Source organism: Hordeum vulgare, chromosome 7H, assembly GCF_904849725.1.
Source record: "Hordeum vulgare subsp. vulgare chromosome 7H, MorexV3_pseudomolecules_assembly, whole genome shotgun sequence".
Taxonomy (NCBI): Eukaryota; Viridiplantae; Streptophyta; class Magnoliopsida; order Poales; family Poaceae; genus Hordeum; species Hordeum vulgare.
The window spans coordinates 47,746,097-47,767,644 of NC_058524.1; the positions used below are offsets into that span (position 1 = coordinate 47,746,097).

The 21,548-nt window shown below is 43.2% G+C and overlaps 1 protein-coding gene across 2 annotated transcripts; it reads right to left on the reverse strand.

Moving 5' to 3' along the window:
- Positions 1-7,032: 7,032 nt before the first annotated feature.
- On the reverse strand, positions 7,033-11,900 carry LOC123411922 (F-box protein At5g67140-like). Of its 2 annotated transcripts, none has more exons than XM_045104879.1 (5): positions 11,488-11,900; positions 11,225-11,371; positions 10,961-11,087; positions 10,387-10,485; positions 7,033-7,484 (listed from the first exon to the last, which is right to left on the reverse strand). In XM_045104879.1, the coding sequence occupies exons 1-5, from the start codon at positions 11,883-11,885 to the stop codon at positions 7,284-7,286; spliced, it is 972 nt and encodes a 323-aa protein (XP_044960814.1). In that variant the 5' UTR covers positions 11,886-11,900; the 3' UTR covers positions 7,033-7,283. The 2 variants fall into 2 exon arrangements, with proteins under 2 accessions (XP_044960814.1, XP_044960813.1); XM_045104878.1 differs by having other exon boundaries at positions 10,961-11,096.
- Positions 11,901-21,548: the final 9,648 nt, after the last annotated feature.

The window sequence follows — 21,548 nt, forward strand, 5'->3', positions numbered from 1 at the left end:
TAATGGGCTGAAAAAGTCATCGAAGGAAAGCCCATGAGGAAAAAGTGGAAAATCCAAAAGAGGTGAGAAATTTAGGAAGGAGTCCTAATCCAATTGGGATTTGAGGAGGACTCCTCCCGCCTCCACTTCGGCTGAAGCCAAGGGGGCTCCCTTGAGCCTCAAGGCTAGCCCCTCCCCTCCTCCTATATATACTAGAGTTTTTAGGGTTTTCGACACACCACTTTCCACGTGCAACCCTAAACCTCTACTTCGTAGTTCTTCCTCTAGATAGGATTTCTGCAGTGCTTAGGCGAAGCCCTGCAGGAGTAGATCACCACCACCACCACCACGCTCCCGTGCTAGAGAACTCATCTACCTCTCCGGCCCCTCTTGCTGGATCAAGAAGGTGGGGATCGGCATCGAGCTGTGCGTGTGCTGAACACGGAGGTGCCGTCCGTTCGGCACTTGATCGGGGTAGATCGTGGGACGGATCTTGAGACGGATCGTGGGACAGTTCGTGGGACGGATCGTGAAGACGTACCACTACATCAACCGCGTTTATTAACGCTTACGCTTAGCGATCTACAAGGGTATGTGAATCTGATCTCCCTCTCGTAGATGATCATCACCATGTTAGATCTTCGTGTGCGTAGGAAATTTTTTGTTTTCCATGCGACGTTCCCCGACAAAATGGTCTCACAAACTGAGCGCAAATAGAAATGTATATTGAAAATGCGAGTGAACTGTGTGAGGAAACAATATTGTTCTCTCTCATCCTCAACCAGCAAACCTCATTTTTTCTGAAACAAGGCGCTCAAACTTTAAAATCTACCCCCTCAATTTTCTAAATATAAGACTTTTTAGAGGTTTTATTAAAACTTAGAAGACTATATACGGATGTATATAGACAATACTTTAGAGTGTAGATTCATTCATTGTGATCCGTATGTAAACCCTTAGAAAAATCTCTAAAAAGACATATATTAAAAAACGGAGGGAGTAAAAAGCACCCAAGAGCTTGCAATAATCATGAGCCTATCTCCATCCAGAGAGTTGAGCTTGAATAAAGACAATTAGTTCATTTTCCATGATGGGTCGTACTAACCTATTTGCATGACATGTACAATTAACTGTCCCTGTTTTTTTGTGAACTGCATGTACCACCTAATATTTCAAACTATAAAATGACATGCTTAATTAGGCCCTTTTATTTATGGAAAAATTATTGTGTGCAGCTTCCTACAGGAGAGCTGTTTCAAAGGAAAGCAGTAAAGTTCAGAGAAGCGAAACAATACATTCCTTCATATTTGAACAACTGTCCGCAACTGCATTGAGTGATTCTTCAGTGATGAATGCCCCACCAATGTTCAGGTGCTGCAAAGAATGCTCCCTTGAAACCTGGAGAGAAATAGGTTTGACAAATTCATATTGGTAAAATTATCACAACAAAATACAGTTTTCTTGTAGCCCAGATTAACTTGCCAATTATTATTATTTTGACCTTTTCGACATAAACAAGTTGATTCATGAAATTTTATTTGTTTCTAAAAATTGGGAACCATGCATCATATGATTCTTCACAACCAACCAACCTACTTGCTTGGCATGTAGCAGTTCTTTTCTTTATTACTCGCACCATAATATAAGACCTTTTTTGACCCTAGAGACATTATGAGATGGAGGGAGTAATTGATAATGCCGCTTCATAATTTGAACGACCAAATAATGTGCTTCATCAGTTAGGTACTTTTATTTCAGGAGACTTTGTCACGTCCAGTTTGCTACACAAGAGTTGTTCGAGAGTGAAATGTGTCACTAGTCCATCAAGTCAAACTGATTGCGCACTTTATACCAACAACTCAAGAAGTGGTCGGATTTAGTGTGCAAACTCGTTCATTTGATCAAATAAGGCCAAAACCAACCCGGGAGTTAAAAAATGGCCACGTGGATGACATGTCATCATTTTGTTGACTCCTCGTGACTTCATCAACGCAAGAAGTGATCGGGCGTTTGGAGGGTTCTTTTGATTTTTTTTTTTCTCTCTCCCATGATTCTAAGTGAAGATATAAGTGGGCTGTGAATTGATGTGCAAGCCTGGTGTTGGTTCAATGGTCAACGAGGCATTCCAAATTCCGAACAACCCAGGTTCAAGTCCTGTAAAAAATCATACAATTTGCAAATAGACCCTTGTAAAAAACAATAATGCCACAAATGGTCAACAGAATGATGACACGACATCCATGTGGCCTTTTTTGAACTCTCAGGCCGATTTGACCTTATTCGGTCAAATCAACGAGTTTTCGGACTAAATTCGATCACTTCACAAGTTGTTGGTCTAAACTGTGCAACCAGTTTGAGTTCATAGACTAGTGGCTCAATTCACTCGTCAGTGGAAGCACCGAAGTTCAGGGAAGAGAAAAATGCACACCTTAAGATTTCTTCAACCGTCTGCAAGTGCATAGAGCGATTCGCCAGCGATGAATGTCTCACCAATGTTCAGGTGCTGCAAAAGAAGGGCCCTTCAAACCTGCAGAGAACCAGGTTTGAAAAATTCATATTGATAAAGTTGTTACTACAACAAAGTATGGTTGCCTTCGTAGTTCAGATTAACTCATTCATTTTTTAGTACAACAAAGTATGGTTGTCTCAGTAGTTCAAATTGACTCTTCCATTTCCTTTTTGACTTTCTGGACATAAATAAACAAGTTTAATGAACATGGCAAAACATGAAACGATTATACGGTTTTTTTAGGCCTTCATAATGAATCGTTCCAATAGACATATATCGTCAATCCTTGACCTGTACAATGAATAATTCGGTACGCTCAGCAAGTCTTGTAGTAGGGTGGTTCAGGTGACATCCATTTTGCTCCTTTGGAGTCAACTCACTCATTGGATGTGCAGCCCACGGTGGCAAAATGGACAAATTTGACTTAAGGACGCAACTAATTCATAAAATAAACTATGCGCTAAAGAAATTCATCCGGCTGACCTTTTGTGTGGCGCCCGGCAGAAAGACGCCACACTATACTGTGTGATGTCAGTGCACAGGCCCGTCGACGGGGCAGGTCAAATTGGCCGACCGCACAGGGCCCCCAAAATTTTGGGGCCCCCAAACCAGTAGGTGTTGGGTAGAGTGTTTTATAATCTGGAAGAGAAAAGGCTCTGTAGCCCAATCAAGAGCCCAACAAAAAAAGCAGGTTGCCCGATGACCTGTGGCCTGAATCATCGTCTCCCATTATCGCCGCGCAGGACCTGATTCCATCCGCCGATCTGACCGCTCGCTCTGCTCGCCCTCCAGTCGTTGTCCTCGTGATCTCGTCCAGTTCTCCAGCGATATATGGATGGATGGATGGTGCTTAGTAGCGGGTGGTTCCCCAACCTAAACTAGCCTCACGTGAGTGCTCGAGGCCTATTTGCTGCAGGTTGATTCGATTTGCTTTAGATAGTAGACTTCTGAATTTTTAATTTTGCTATAGAAAACGGAGATGTATGTGCTTCTACGGATCCTGAAAATGAAGGTGCACCTCCTTCAGTCCTGCTAACAGTATCATACATGCAGATGTGCTCTCTATTTTCTAAATTTTGGTACAGAAACTAATCACACTGATAATTGATAAGATAGTATTAGCCATTGTACTTTGGCCAGGCTAATCAATAATAAATTGTTTTATATGCCTTGCAATCAAAAGTTTAAAATCCACATAGATTGCTAGAATTGTTTTTGGAGATGTTTATTTGGGACGATGCAAGCCAGATGTTCTACGGATTTTTTTTTGCGGGGGAGACGTTCTATGGATTTCATTGCGATTAGTTTTCCGGAGATAGTTACTCAGTCATAAACGATTTTTTATACAGTGCAAATTTCAAGGTACGGTCCTATTTTGTTTTATTCGCAATAAAGATGAGCTTATAACTCATGTATTGTTTAAATCATGACTTTTGTTTTTCTTTTTGGTAGAATATGTGTTTAGTTTACTACTTGTATCACATTTACTCTTTTAGTAGTAGTTTCTGAAACATTTCTAAAGATTGTACCAAATTACATACATTTGAAGTAATATAATTAAATGAATGTATATCTTAGTTATATGAAATTTTCCAAATTTAAGGCCACGTTTTAGAATTCGCCCCGGGCCCCTAAATTTCTGGAGACGGCCCTGTCAGTGCACTAGACGCTGCACACTAATGTAAGGCGCCACACACTGACTTAGGTCTCTCGGGTGTGAAACACACGCATGGTCCGAACAGGGCGGCTGCCCCGAGCCCCCGACGCCAGAGGGCCCCCCGATCAAGTGCGTGTGATGTACTGGGGCCTGGCTTGAGTGGCAAAGTGAATAGTGGGCGCACTGACATGGGGAGGTTCGTTGAAAAAAGATTGTGTATCTCGTCCTGTGTTCGCAATGCTGAGATCCCCTCCTGGTGCGGCAGCAGAATTTGATCTCGAGGATCTCCTGTGATTTCGCCAACATCTCCTGTCAAAATTTCCTCATCCCCCACCCCACCCAACCCCCTCGCCCCTCCACTCTCGGGAACTCCTCAAGCACTCAGACTTATCCTGCAGCTCTAACCAATCGCCAATCAGAAGGTCCTGTGCAGGACCGACGTGCTTAAGGATCTACACTACAAGCCCAAGCCAACATACTCAGTTCAGAAAGAGATGGTATTGGATTTGGAACTTGTGAGTCCGCTTTGATAGTCTGATGCGAGGTAAGATTTGATTAAATTGGTTTAACAACTTTGTAACTAGTGTTAGTTTCCATATACTAATTTTTTGATTCTGTATGTTCTAGCACGACATGCCATCTAAAACATCTGCATCCGGTGAATATAAAGAAAAGAACGGGCAGATGAGTTTATATAGTTACAGAGCGGATCCAATTATTACTTTTTGAAAAGTAATATGAGGAGTTCAAGAAATCGAGGCATGACATTTATTCTGACCGAACTGCTAGTCTTAATCCAGAAGACAAGGACACAAGGGCCACCAACAGATGAAAACAATGTAAGTGATTACACGAGCACATATTTAATTCATCTTGTATAGAATCTGTTTTTTTTTACGGGTTGTATAGAATCTGTTAGTTTAGACATAATTTTTCTTTTTGTCACGGGTATCTATTGATACAAAAAATTGGGATATCTTAATACTGGAGAAAGGGAGATAACAGTGGAGAGGCGGCTTATAATCTATATCTATACCTAATAATAAAGCGGCTATTGCTTTCGTCGGAAAACCCATCACGACATTTTTATAAAAAAGCCCCTGTAATTTTTGTTATTCAACCCGCGCTCCATCATTTATCTGCAACGCAAAAGGAAAAAAATGATTCGCTGCAAAAATTATATCCGTACGCATCGCCTCCTCCCGTCGACCCTGGGCCACCCTGGCCTGTGCCCAAGCCGCCGCCACACCACTCGCCGCTGCGGCCGACCTCAACCGCCACCGTTGCCGATCTCAACCCACCCGCCTCCGCGGCTATACCTCTCCCCGCTCACTGCCCCCGTTGCGGCGCTCGAGCGCATCGCATCGACCCTGGTCCACCCTGGCCTGTGCCCAGGCCGCTGCCACACCACTCGACGCCGCGGCCGACCTCAACCACCACTACTGTCGATCTCAACCCGCCCGCCTCCGCGGCCGTACCTCTGCCCGCTTGTTGCCCCTGTTTCGGCGCTCGAGCAGAGCTTCTGGATCAAATCAACACGACAGCTACAATGACTTAGATGATGCGTCTGCTCGATGCAGAACGGCGGCGGCGCGCGGATAAGGCGCGGCGGAGCGAAGTACTTGCAGGTGGAGGCGGACCTCCATGGCTCATACGGGGAACTCCGAGGTTATGTCGCGGCAACGGCGACTCCTTATGGCCAGATAGAGGCGCCTAACCCTTGATCCCGTCATCGTATCCCCTCCTCCGGCAGGAACTCATCATCTGGTGAGATCCCCCCCTCCCCATGCCTCCAACCGTGTGCCAAGCACCGGCAAGAAATTTTGTTTTGTGGGAATTTGTTTGCTGATGAATGAATGTATTGAATGTAAGATTGCATTGTTGTAGAGAGAGAGAATGGAACACCACCTTCAGTTTGTCATCTCATCCCACATTCTCTACCCCATGAGTGAAATAAGATAACAGTCCCTTGATCAATTCACGTAGCCTCTTTGTTTTACTTTGCTTGTTCCGCTCAATTTCTCATCATGGTGAAATTGACAATGGATGGGTTAATTTCTCAACAAAATAGGATAGGACAGACTACATTAGTTAGTTAGCTTATTATTTTAATAAATCAAAATGATTATAAAAGATTAAAAGCGTGTGGTGTTTTTTTCTCCCGTTGCAACGCACGGGCCCTTTTGCTAGTAGAAGTAAATAAAGTTAGATTTTTTTATTAAAGGTGGTATGTAGCAATTATTTGATATGAAAATTGTGTTCAATGGACTTTATATATTTATTGGGAACGTTTGTTATAAACATATATTGATTACTATTTTTATATTAACATCAAGAAGCCCCCGGTTATAGTTTCGTCCAGGGCCGGGGCCTGCGAAATCTTAGGGCGGGCCCTGGTAAAACGTGAATGGGTGTGGCGCCTAAGAGTACGGCGCCACACTACATGTGTCATGCCTTTGTGTCAGGCCCACACAAAAGGTTAGACGGGTAAATTTGTTTCGAACATAGATCATTTTGTGATTTTTTTTATTTTTTTTGCATACAGGTCAACTACGCTCATTTTGCCGCTAGTGCATGGCGTGAAAGCAAACCAACCCACGAAACTCTGCTGCGGCTATTGACAGTCAGAACAGAGGCAGCTGCCACTTTGGTTGGGTTCGCGTCCTTGTCTCACAGGTTAGCCTATGGTCGGTGAGACGTTCCGATCTTGGAAGGTTAGAACACATGTTCCAAGTGAGAGACTGTAGCATCAATTACTGAAGCAATGCTAAAGAATCGAATACCAAACAACAAAATAACTCAAAAGAAAACGCTGAGATCCCTTTTCCCAGTTCACCAGCACACACATCTCCGTCAAAGGAACTTACTTTTCAATTTGATCTCACAATTGAACTTAAAATGAATGGTACTATGCGTCTGTAACTGTACAACATCCAACTTTTTGAACAGTCCCGATGTATAGTTTTGCAGAGTATTTCTGCCTTACATTTTATTCTTTGTAACATGTACAAGTCAACATATGTACAACACTTTCAACACATCAACACAATATGAATCAAGAACAACATAAATCTCTTAATTCTTGAATTTCCATGGAGCGATGGATCGCGGTATACAGGAGAGGAGTATCTTTTTCTTTCAGGCGACCTGCACGTCCGCATTGAGGATCTGTGGGATAGACCTGATACGCAGGGCGGGGCTGATGGACTTCAGGCCCGCGAAGCTCTCCGGCGACACCCGCATCCCGCCAACATTGATGCACTCTAGTTCTGGGCATTTGTGCACTAACGCCACCAACCCGGCTTCCGTCACATGGCGGCAGCTCCACAATATGATGCTCTGCAAAACATAGTTCATGAAAACTAGAGGAGTAAATGAATTGGAAATATATGTAAATGTGTGTTCTATTTTTATTGTAATATTTCTTTTAATTTTTAGCTCAAGCAAAAACGAATATGAAATATAAAAAATGAATATGAATGCAAAGAAAATGTGACGCCAACACAGATATGGCAACCGAAGTTTGCCAAAATTTCAGATAACACTAGAATCGTACAGAGAACACAATTAACCAACAAGGCAACAACTTATTGAGTTACTCGCCAACAAATATGCAATGTGGTGCGCCGATGGACAGGCATGGAGAAGCCCCACAAAACAAAAAGAACATGCTTCGAGGATGGGAGTAGGACGTGTAGTCAAAGGGATGAGTATCACCCACGCAAAAAAAGATAAGTTTTTTTAGTCTAAAAAAAAGGATAAGTATCGCATAAGTAGGTGGCATTAGTTCTTTTATAGGACTAGGTTGGGCCAAGACCAAGAGTGTACATGGGTTGGGTTTGAGCGCTAGGTTGACAAAGGATGAAGTCCACGTGTGAATAGACAAGAATTCAATTTTACAGTAGTTCCAGTGAAAAACACTGATCCATTTGTTCTTCTGCTATTTTGTCGGTTTTATTAAAAAAAATCATATTTGAGATGTGTTTTCATTCTTTTTCGAAATGATGGAAAGTTTCCACTCCACTTCCTTCCGAAATGAAAACCAACCATATTTTCAGTGTCAATCCATACCCCTATAGTTGAGGACCACATCATAGTAATCAATTGTCTAGCCTATGTACCTGCAAAACCTTAGCCTCTGCCATCACGAAAGGTAACCGCAAGTTTTACGTTGAGCGTTATATAAATTTTGGTAACACTCATTCTTTTCCTAAACTGATATTATATATATAATTTTATTTATTTGAATTTTTCATACAAAATAGTTTGAAATCTATTAATTTTAAGAATATCCAATTTAAATATTTAATCAAAAAATATAAATAATATTATTAGTTTAGTAATCACACTTAAAAATTCTACACCTTTTCCTGACATAAATATAATCTAAATTAAGCAGATCCCGAAGTTCTTTGTGATACAACTTATATTCTGAATTGTTTTTCTTAAACTCATGAACCATTCAAAAAAAATATTTTTATTATTTTAGTAGTCACACTTTAAAAAATCCAACAATTTATTTCTTCAATAACTATTATTTAAATTTAATAAATCTCAAATTTATTAATAATACAACTTATATTTTGTATTTAGGTTAAACTCATTAACCCTTCAAAATAATCTTTTTAAGAGAATACATGTTTTCCAAACTAAACATATAAATTTAATTATTTTTAAAGGCATAAGTAATTGAACTAAAACTTCGCTAAATAAATTTATTTACTTAATTTATAATATAATTTAATTGGATAAAATTTATGTACATTTTTGTATTTACTTATATTTATATATATTAATCACAATCATATATTCAAATGTATGATTTTCACAATAAGTATCGATCAAAATGAAGCAAATTATATAGTAATTGGATACTTATAAACATAAAACTAGTAATTAATAAATTTTCTAAGAAAATAATTGAATTTCACTTTTTCATATCTCGTAAAATTGGTTAAAAAATTGTTCATTTATATTTATACTAAACTTTTTTATTTCATGTTATTTAATATTCACTAAATTTATGAAACACACACATATTCATATTATTATAATGCCCATGTAAATATATTTCTTGAGCTAAAATGTAACTATATTTGTCGGAAATCATGTTTTAGTTTAGTGAGATTTTTTTAAGAAAATCTTTGTTATAAGGAATTTTACCCATCAAAGCAAACCAAAAGTACCACATTACTTCACAAATTAATTTATCCATTTTATTGTAGGTTTATAGTATGTTGATGTATGCTTATCTAATATGTTTGTGTGTCCTTGTACATTCTAATATATGTATCTTCAAGACCTTGGAGAGTATTCTAGAGTGTATAATCCAAACAACTTCATAGAGTTCTCCAAAGTGCAAGATTACTAAGTTTAGATGTAACTATAGATAAATATGTCTAAAACGTTTGAGTTACCAACTTCTAGATTGTTTCTCAAATTGTATCCACCACTCTATCACATTGTTCATGTTCGTCTTTGGTCAAATTTCCACTTTTTATCTCCGGAATTGGGATGCGGTAGGGTGTATTTTTTTTTACTTTGTATCATTATCATATTGTGCATAACATGCATGAGTATCTAGCATTTAAAGTTATGTATGTTAATGTTGTTCATTTGAATTTTTCATCATTTTTTTCTATAAAAGAACAATGTAAGCTTGGAGATACCAATAATTGGATTTCACATCTATATAAACATGTGAAATGTCTTTTAAAAGATGGGCTTAAAGAAAGTTTGGGATCCATCTGGATGTTTTTCTGTGAACATTTCAAAGAAAATGAGATGCATATTCTCCTATTTCCATGTGAACAATTCTCTCCAACCAGTTACCGGCCAATGAAATTCTCAATAGTATCAACATATAAAGCTAATTGAAGTCCAAAAGCAACCTTAATTGTGAACCTCAACAAAGTTTGGAATGAGTTGCTCAACTGTAAAAACAAAAACAGCACCCAAGATATGCAATAATCATGAGCCTATCTCCATCCATAGAGTTGAGCTTGAATAAAGACAGTTAGTTCATTTTCCATGATGGGTCCAACTAACCTACTTGCATGACATGTACAATTAACTGTCCCTTTTTTTAATCATGAACTGCATATGGCACTTGATATTTCGAACTATAAAATACCGTGCTTTTAGGCCCTTTTATTTCTAGAAAATTTATCAGATACAGCTTGCTGCACGAGGGCTGTTTCAAAGGAAGCAGTAAAGTTCAGAGAAGAGAAACAATACATACCTTCAGATTTGAACAACTGTCCGCAACTGCATAGAGTGATTCGTCAGTGATGAATGTCCCACCAATGTTCAGGTGCTGCAAAGAATGAGCCCTTGAAACCTGCAGAGTAATAGGTTTGACAAATTCCTATTGGTAAGTATCACAAGAAAGTACAGATTTCTTGTAGCCCGGATTAACTTGCCAATTATTATTATTTTGACCTTTTCGACATAAACCAATGGATTAATTAAACTTTCATTTGTTTTGAAAAATTGGGAACCATGCATCATACGATTCTTCAGACCCACATAATAAATGGTTCTGATAAGCATATAATATTGTCCACACATTGACCTGCACAATGAATTGCTCTGAAAGCAACGTCGTAATAGTATGCCTGACGACATCCCGCGCGACGCGACCTTAGAATCCAGAATCCAAATCCACCTTCTACACTATGATAGCAATAGCTAGCGGCTAGCCGGTGGATAGGATCGATGAGCACGCAGTACCATCAATTTGACATTTTGGTCGGCATGTGTCATCAAAAGTTCGATCCATGGAGAAAAATCGATGGGGGAAATTATTTATTTACCAGATGAACAACGCCCTTGTCAGTGATCCCGGCCAGCCCCCACAGCGAGACGGAGGTGAGGTTGCCGACGCACGCCGCCGTGGAGATGTCGAGCAGGCCCTGGTCCGTGATCTGGCATCCCCAGCAGCTTCGTGAACTCCAAGAACGGGCGGAGAGAGTTAGAAAGATGTACGTACGTAATTAAGCTAATTGGGGATGCGTGGCGGGAATTGACTGTTGGATTGGCCATGATTGTTCGGGCCATCGACCGATCAATTCACATACATGTCGAGGTCGCGGAGGTTGACGGCGGCGCGGACGAGGCGCGCGGTGGACTCGTCGCCGGTGCGCTGCCCCGCGAAGCTCAGCCTCCGCCGCGTCGCCAGTGACCGGCCCACCGCGCGGCGCCACCGCCGGCTCACTCCCCCGGCCCTGGCGAACGACGACGACGACCAAATTCAAGATAGAGCAGAGTCAATCCAAGCTTGCGCTTGATGGCATCCTCTCCCGTCCGTGGAAATCAAGGTGGGTGCGTTCTTGGTTCTTACATGGAGAGGTCGTGGAAGGAGGGGAGGAGGGAGAGGACCTGGGCGAGGATGTCGGCCGGAAGCCGCTCGACGTGCGGCTCCTCCTCCGCCGTGGCGCCGCCGGTCAGGGCGTCGTCTCCCGCCATCTCCTGCGCGCGCGCTTGCTTCTCGAGCTCGCGCTCTGGCTCCCCAGCCGGTCGCGAGGAGGAAAGCGGGCAGGAGAGGACTATACTACTAGCGGCAGGCCGGCAGCGTCGCGAAGGCTCACGTGAAGGTGGTGCGGGCCGGCGGGCGGGAGGGCGACGCGACGTGCGAATGGACGCAAAGCGGGGACGGGGCTTCTGATCTATGTTCCTGCCGCACGGTTGTGGCCTTTGGATCGTGCGGACGGGGCGGCGCCGTGCGGCCGCCCTGCCCATGCCCGCCACGTTTGAAAAAGGATCGATGAATTGCTGATAGGTCCCTAGAGCTGTACAACCGTACAGAGCTGTATTAGTTGGGAGACTAGATTAGGACTGCAGGATTATGAAAACTCGGCCTTCCTAATATTTCTGGTTGTTGTCCCGTGCGCAGCTCCTTGATCGATGAACTCTGTTTTCCCCCTTGCTCTTGATTGATGAACCCTGTTGTGCAGTAGTTTTTGTTCTGGTTGCTTGATAGCTAAGAGCATGTACAAGCAGACCTCTCATATCCATTCCAAACGTCACGGGAGACTACATGATCACTGTTCGGACGAAAAAACATCACCCAACCGACCTCGTCATAGCCGGTACAAACGTCCGGACTGACCGACACTCACCGTACTCAGGCCAAATCGGGGATGGATATGAGGAGACCTGCCATGAAGGACTGACCGTTGGGATTCATGTTACGTCAAGACATGCAACCTGGTTACTGTCTGTACCAAAAAACACCACCCAACCGGTTCAAACGTCCGTACTGACTGACACTCCCCGTATCCAGGTCAAATCGGGGTTGGATATGGGGAGACCCAGACACACCCGGGACACGCTCGCCATGAAGGACTGACCGATGTGGTTCATGCAAATCCTTCATATCCGCATCCCCTCTCCTTGCCCTAGGACCACTCTCCTCTTCCTTTTCTTTGTCCTCCTTCGCATTGCCGTCACTAGACTTCCGTCGGTATCGATGCTCTGGCGCCATCCCCAACTCAGAGCTTCGCCACCGGACGCCGCAACGCACACCACCACCAACTAGGTCGACACCGAACAAGGTTGCCGCCATCGGAAGCCGCCCCAGTAAATCGAACTCCCTTATATTTTCTTACATGTGTTGATGAAATGACTGAGCCGGTTTTTGATCCTTTTGGCCATTACTTCTAGGTCACCAATGGATCCATTGTGGAATGATGGCTACGGAAATGATGATCTTGATGAATTCATATCCAATGGGTTCATCGCGTCGTCCGAATGGCACCGAATAATGATGATGATGAGCATCCAAGAGGAGCTTGAGAAGCAGAGGAGCACACCCTAAACTTCAAGGGTTACATCAAGGGCCGAAGGGTGATTTCGCATGATAGGATTGCCAGTGCATGGCTTGTGTTCACAGACTACTTCGCGGCTGTCCCAACCTTCCATGAAACTTTCTTTCGTCATCTGTACTGGATGAGCAAAAACTTATTCTTGCGGCTAGTGGAAGGCATGGAGAAGGTTCATGACAACTTCAAGCTCAAGAAGGATTGTTGCCGAGAACTATCTTTCTCTCCTCTGTAGAAATGCATTGTTGCTCTTGGGATACTTGCTTATGGTAAAGCAACACATGTAATCAATGCAAAAATCCAGATGGGGGAAACCACAGGCTTGGACACCACGGTGCAATTTGCACGCACTATGGTGAAGATGTTATGATTAGAATACCTTAGAGAGCCAACTGTTGAGAACAAAGAATAATTCTTGGCAATTGGAGCAGCAAGAGGATTTTCCGGTATGCTAGGTTCAGTTGATTGCATGCACCTGTCATGTGTAATACCAAGGTCATGTCCAAGAAGCCACTATCATACTTAAAGCATTGGCATTACAGGACCTATGAATTTGACATGCTTTCTTTAGCACGCTAGGTTCATACACAGTGACATCAGTATACTCCAACGATCTTCATGCAACTATATCGTCAACGGTTACAACTATAACATGGGGTACTATCTTGTCGATGGTATCTATCCTCAGTGGACGGCGTTTGTCAATACCATATCTGATCCCCAAGTCAACAAACAAATCCTGCTTTGCAACAATGCAAGAGGCATCTAGGAAAGATGTGGAGAGGGTGTTTAGAGTGCTTCAAGCTTATTAGGAATATTGTTCGTGGAGTTACAATGATGTGGAACCAGAAACAATTTTTCATAACATGATTGCCGAGGATGAGGATAAAGGGACACCACACGCACATGGTTTTGAGAAGCCCGGTGTTCAGGTCCGTCTACCAGAACAAAAGGCTGAGAGCATTGCCAATTTTCTTAAGATGTATCGGGCAACTGCAAGATCAACATATTCATATGCTACTTCTGGATGAACTTTTGGAGCATACGTAGGTCCACACTGAAAATCAGTAAACTTCGCCTCTAATTTATTGATTATACACTATGAACAATATTTATATTTAAAATATGTTTGAATCATGCACTTTTAAGTATGAACTGTTTGTATTTGTGTGCAACAAATTTATGTTTGTTTAAAATGATCGAAGTGCACGTGTTTGCATGGACTTGCTGTTTTAAAAATAGTTTGCGGTTACAAATGTCAAATTTTGATGTCTGTTCGGTCATGACCCACGTACACATTTGGTCACCGGGGTTGTCCTCGCCGTCGCTCACCTCGTCCACCTCCTTCGGTGGTAGACCGACCATTTCATGGACCGTTCAATTCTGCTCACGGGAGAGGGCGCGTGTGTTCCTCCTTTGTTGTTTCTTAAAAATGTGGTCGCGAATGGATTCCTCCTCTTCGTTCGCCCGCGCCGCCGCATCAACTGCCTTCGCCATTTCCTCAGCGAGATAGACCTCGGCGACCCTTATCCTCTCCTTCCCACGGCGGGGCAGCCCGTTCCTGGTGGGACACGAAGGCCGCCAGTCCGGTCGATGGATCCGCCCGTCGGGACCTAGATGATCCCGCCCAAGAGGAATCGAGCACCCGTTGAGCAGACGCTATGAAGTCATGGCAAAAAGATCGTGTCGTCGGCTGGGTGTTGTTCTCGTGGGAGTGGGGGAGTGCAATGTGAACCGCCATTGCCTCTTCAATCCGCAGGGGATGACCCTCCGAGTCGATGGATCCGGACTGGTCGGTGTCGGATTCGCTTCCCTCCCAGCCGAAGAAGGCTGGAGATCGTCGGAGGTGAGCTAGGGTGACGGATGAGAGTGGAGGGGAGTGAAGTAAAGTGGCTAGGGTTTGTCTGACGTATGGATGAGAAGAATATATGTGGGGTTGATGCGGGCCAAGTGGGTGTGTCCGGACTCGCCCGGGCTCCCTCATATGTGTTCCGTATTTGGGATGGATATGACGGGTGCCGGTCAGCCCCCCAGCATTTGAGGCCCATTTGAGGGGTTTGGTTGGATCGTGTTTATGTGACCGGCGGTGACCAGACGGTCTGATCGGACGTTTAAGATGAGTACGAGGGGTCTAGCTGTAGATGCGCTCAGGTTAGATACTTCCGGTTATAGATGCTTTAACCACTCATACCGGGTGGCCTTCTTGCGGTATACTTATTATATATCCTGCTAAAAAATAGCCCATGAAAGCACGGACAAATTGCTTATAGCAAAATAATAAGAAAAATCAGGTCCTTGGAGAGATTTGTATTGTGTGTATCTGGTTTATCTGTAATGATCTTTTAAGTAAAACCAATGACTTCAAAAACATGCAATTTGGACATTACCCTTAGAACATCTATATCCGAACCTCCCAAACTCATTTTAAACGCCCGAACAAGTCACTCGATCACTAACCGGTCATAAAAATATAATCATATTATACGGGCCTTGAACGTGTGGACTAACCGATATTCCTCATATTCAGCTCAAATATGAGACATATATGGGGTGCCAAGGCATGCCCAGACGCGTCCGCCACGTCGGTCTGACATCTTGGACCCACTTGTTCAGAAGCCTGGCGGTCCGACGGAGGCCTCCTTCGGCGGGGGTGTGAACACTGCGTGGCCCTGTTCTGGCATATCACGTAGTCCCTAGCCCAACTATTTAAGCCGACTGCCGGTACCGAAACCCTAACCCTCCACATTTTCCTTCTCCCGTCCATCGCCGCTGTACTTTCCACTCTCTGTCCGCCACTGTCGTCCCTAGCCCAACTATTTAAGCCATGGCCTCATCGTGCCGCAACTTTCTAACGCCGGAGAGCCGACTGCACCTCCTTGAGCAGATTCGGCCAAGGCTCAAAGCTTGGATCGCCGCAGGGATACCTTCGGATGCAGTGGATCTGGAGGAGAAGGAGGAGCGGACGAAGGATGTGAAGGATGCTAGGGCCGCGGATCTGCAAACGAAGCACCAAGCCATCCTCGATCCATCCGCTCGGAGTCGGAAGCGAAGGCCAGACGCTGCAATCGACAGAGATGGAGACGTAGCAGGCGACGGAGGAGGCGAAGATACTCACCTACTTGGATGAGGTCGAGGAGGAGCCGGAGCCCTCCTACACGCCGGTCTACCAGGCACCCGTCACCCACATTGTGGACATCTTCGACGATAGTTAGGGTAATACATAGATTTTAGTTCATTTTTTTGCATTCTTTGTATGAATCTAGGGGTTGAAAAATGATGCAGAGTAGCAAATTTAAGACATGCCCGATCACCATTCGATTTGTCAAATCTGGTTGTAGATACTCTCACCTCCTTGCATAGACCGAAAGTAAAAAAAGCATGAAACCACCACAGTTGCAGTCACTGTTGGATCCACCATGGGTCATGGAAGTACAGACTTACATCCAAAAAATTATGCAGAAATATAAATTGCGTATACGTGAAAGATATAACTGGCCAATAGACCCAAGGAGCCCATTAGCCAAAGAGGAGCAGTCGACCGGCCAGCTTCACGCACGAGAGTCACACGCAGCCACCAACCAGTCGCTTCAGCGCACACGAGCTAGCCACCCAACATAGCACGACTTGTTTGCTGGCTACTACTGCCCGCCGCTTCAGGTAAGGATGAGCGACCGGATCGACGAGATGGCGATGCTACAACACAGAAGGCAGGGATTGGCAGCATGGAATGGAAGAAGGCGCCGCAGTTCTCGACCCAGGGAGGGAAGCGTACCATTGCAATCGATTGGCTCCAACATATGGACGTGTAAATTGGGCCGTTTGATTGTCCGCATTCATTGTTTTGCCTCATCATACGGACTTTAAAGCAACTTTAAGTTAGGTCCGTTAGAAACGGTTGAATTGATAGTGTCTAGCGAACTAAGCTCAACTGATGTAGGGGAGGGAAACGCGACAGCGAGTTCATGCGACCATGGAGATGGCGCGAGCTCAGGCGTGTCTTCGAAACAGTGGGAGGAATTGGGGTCTCCTCCTGCCGATTTGGTCGTCCTATGTAGCCAACTTCACCTTACCGTCCAAACTCCCGCCACCCCTCCCCCCTTTCCAGCTTTCCCTCCAATGCTGATTGACATCGACAAGCAGGTAAGCTGCGCTTCTTCTCCTGCCGACGAAACACGGCAAGGATGCTTCGTGTCCTCCTCTTCTCCGACCTATTCCGTGCCTCCTTCGAGTTGCACCGAGCATCTGTTAGTTCAATCATGCCCTTCTTTGTACTCGTTTTAGCTAGATCTGTGACCATCTTGTAGCATTATACACTTCCTGTGAATGTGATGATCTGATAGCTAGTGGTGATGAATTTGTAGCATGCTAGGGTTGTATCCATGTCAGCAAGGATTGGTAGCTACTTGTGACGGAGTGGTAGCATGCTTGTTGGTGTGTGGCCATGTATTGAACTCCATGGATTGGTTACATGCATGTTGTTTTGTGGCAGCTAGTGTGTTGAACTTCATGGATTGGTAACATGCTAGTTGACTTGTGGTACTCATATCATGCTGTGTTAAACAAGATGATTTTGTAGTGTGTGTTATGCTTATTGTCCATGTTTGTGCTACGATCGTAGGACATGAGCATGCAAAAAATTTAGTCAGACCATTGTCATGTTCGATAGCCGGTTCCCAATGTTCTATGTCGAGGACTCCCATCCTCCCATCAAGGACCATATGCCTCCTAATTCAGATGTGTTCGAGGGCTCTGATATGGCTCTTCATTTTGTACCTACAATAGTTTTGCTGATTGATCCAAATGCTATTGTTGCTACTGCACAAAAGACGACCGCTACGACAAAGAAGGATGGTAGGGGGAACTCCGTGAAATGATAGCCGTTTGTGTCCACGTTCGTTGTTAACAAGATGTGCGAGATCATAGCTAGTGGGGTTAGGAATAACAAGAGATTCAAGGAGGTGTACTTGAACATTGTTACCAAGTAGGTGTTCTCAAGTTCTATGGCGAGGAGGTCACCGCCACCTAGGTCTACAACCACCTTAGGAGTAGAAAGCTAGATGGATCCAAGTGTCTAAGCTCAGAGATATTAGTGGTGCCTCATGGGATCAGACCACCTGCTCGAGGTAGCGCACTACCAAGGCCACATCATGGTTAGCTCACGTACCCCTTGTTTAAGCCTGTCAAGCATTGTGTTGTCACAACTAACCATGTTGTGTTTCTTTCTTAGGACCACCCCAAAGAAGCAGAGTTTCTCAACACACCCATCCAGAACTATGCCCAGATGCAACACATCATCTCCTTTATGCTAGCAACCGGCAAGCATGCCATGGGCTCCGACGAGCCGCTCAGTTCTCCTTTCCTAACTATCTAGACACCGAGGAGTCAGAGACCATCATTCTAGATGGTCCTGATAAGGGTGGCGAGCACATTCTTGTGCTTGATAGGAAGAGGAAGAGGGAGGCTTGATGGAGGATGAGCTGAGCGTCTTAAGCAGCATGATGAGTCCATCAGGAGATGGCAACCACCATTAGGTAGAACAAGTCGGTCGACGTCCACACTGAACTCTACAACATTATCATGGACCAATATGACTTCATCCCAGAGGCTCTGATGGCTTCTTTGAGCCACCCGCTGGACAATGAGGCTCAGGGGTGTTGGGTTTGTTGCCATGGCAGATGATCATAGGGTGCTCTAAATCAGTACATGGCTAGGTAAGAGCAACTAAGAGTGTTGTTTCTGGTGTTGTGAGCGCGTGCATGATCCTCAACAGCGATGATGATATATATTTTGTAGCAGCTAAGGTTTCGATGATATTGTTTGTCTATATATTTTTGACGAGTTGGTATACACTAACCCTCATTTTTATGGCGAACTTGTGTTGTTATACCTTGTTTAAGAAGTAGTGGTAAGAAAACACCATACTAATCGTAGGATGAAGTTGTGGTTTTAGCATTAATTACATCCTCTTTGGATGTGGTGGTAGGAGGACACCATAATAGTGGTAGGATGAACTTCTTATGTCGTGTGATTGCATGCTTTCTCATGTTACATATCTAATATGTTTCATTGTTGTTGCTTAAATTGTTACTCTTCCGTCATGATAGGTTAAGTGTTATGTAGTGTTCGGAGGAAGATTTCCAGGGGTTTCTAGTTCGTGACAATCATATAATAAACAAGTTAGGGATTACAAAACAGTTACTCCAGAGTTTACATATGGTTCATGGGAAGCATGCGATGCATTAGACGAGCTTCTGATCCATTGAACTTTTTTGGCTTTCTGAATTTTCAAGTTTCTTACTTCCGTGTGTCAAATCTTTAAGGTTATTAGACAGGTCAATGTTTCACCGTGCCTGCCTACAACCATTTGTATGTGAACCCATGCTATTCTGCCTTTGGACCATGCACCAAATTGAGTCGTTTGAGGCGAATGATAATCTCCTTTTATGCATGTTTATTAGATAGACCTGTCTAAGGACTGTTAAATATTAAGATAAATATTTGTTATACTAAAATTTTGTACTTATTTTCTATCACACTACTTCCTGAATGAGTACAATTATTTATTAATTATGTGACATAATTAATGGGATAATATTACTGTTCAATATCAGTTGTAGTGTTATTGTTACACATTGAAAAAGTTACTTACGTTAAATTTAACTTATTTACTATAATAAAATTCTATTTCAATTTCATTTTCTACAATTGCATAAATTATATAGTGTGTAAAATATATATTTGTGTCAATTTGTGCAGGTTCATATATTCTAATGAATTCTCTAGAGCAAATATTCTAACAAGTATCTTAACCTTGCGAATGTGAGCCGTAATGTTGAGATATCACCGCTTATAATAAATTAATAATGGAATGCGACCCATTCTTGTTTGCATGCATAGGATAGAATTATTTTATATGCTCATGTGGAATACCATGGTTTCATCTAGTGTACTTGGGATTTGCCCCAAAAAGCACGTATGAGCAATCTTCAAAGCAATGACTTCAACAAGGAATGATATGCAAGAATGTAAATGCCCAGGTGCAATCCTCAAAGGTTTGACCTAGAGTTTTCACCCCGGAGATCTAGACATAGGACTCGAAAAGCACCAACCTAGCCAAAATCATCTAGTGTTACCTCACTCGCCGAAGAAGGCCATGCTTCATGGAGGAACACATGGGCAGACACACACACCATGGTCCTAAGAGCAACTCTAGTATAGCCCTTATATTACGGATCGGTATCGCGCATTGCAATTTTCAGGAAACGCTTTTACGGGCCGACGAGGGCCGCGGTAGAACAGAACCCGCATTGCAGAACCGTAAAACAAAATATTATGTTTTACAGTTCCGCCATGCGGTTTCTGTTCCGCTGCATCCCTCGCCAGCCCATAAAAAACATGGTATTTGCTGGATTTGACTCAAATGTGAATATTAAACATAAGATCAAATATCCAAATCATAATACAACAATCATTCAGATTACAATAATTATTCAAATCACCAAAATAAAATAATAATTCAATACAAAAATTATTTTGAATACAACAATGATGCAAATCAGACATGAACTAAATGATATGAATGAAAAAAGGGCAGAAATAACTGCCCATGCCTTTGCCAATGATGCTCTATAAGTTCCTCCTGAAGCTGGTAGTGGATGTTTGCATGCTCAATTTGCCGGTATGTTTGAAGAAATGTTGTATGCGGTCAGGATCTCTAGCTGGCTTCACACGGCTATCAACATTGTCGTAAAAGAATTCCAAGTTCATACCCCTCTCATCTTCGACAACCACGAACAATGACAAACCTTGATTGCAAAACTCTAAAGGCTTTTTCAATATCTTTTCAGGCAGCCTCTTATACCTTTGCAAATTCAACATACTTTCTAATGCTGGATTTTTTTATGCTCTTGACAAATGTACACCAAAAAGGATAAATACCATCTGCAAGATATTATCCCTAGGTGGACTCATGCCCATTGACCATGTAGTTGCAAGCAGGATCATCACCACTAGCAAGTCTAGCAAACAAATGAGACCTTTGCAACATATTGATATCATTGAGAGTACCCAGAATATACCAAAAAAGGAATGTCAAATCCATAAATCTCCGGATGCTATGGCTTCTAGCATAATTGTTACATCACGAGACTTGTCATAATACTGCCAGTACCATGCCTTCGGGCAGTTTTTCCAAGTCCAATGCATGCAATCAACGTTTCATAGCATACCAATCCAACCTCTCCTCTCACCTGCTGCCATCAACTTTTTTGTGTCTTCCTCGTTGGGTGCATGAAGATAGACAGGGCCAAAGACGCGGACGATCACTTCGACCAATCTACGCACTGACTCTATTGTAGTATCTTCGCAAATGCCAAGATATTTGTCGGCATAGTCAGCCGGACCCCGCCATATGTAATCACTCGTATAGCTGTACAATTTTTTTGATATGCTCTAAAACCCTTCAAGCCGACTGACTATGCCGACGAATATCTTTGCCTTTGCGGTCGGAGGGGCACTTTTACCGTGCCCCTTAAAAATTTGTAAGGGTTTGCCGTGTTTACGTAGTTTGTTTGGGACACTT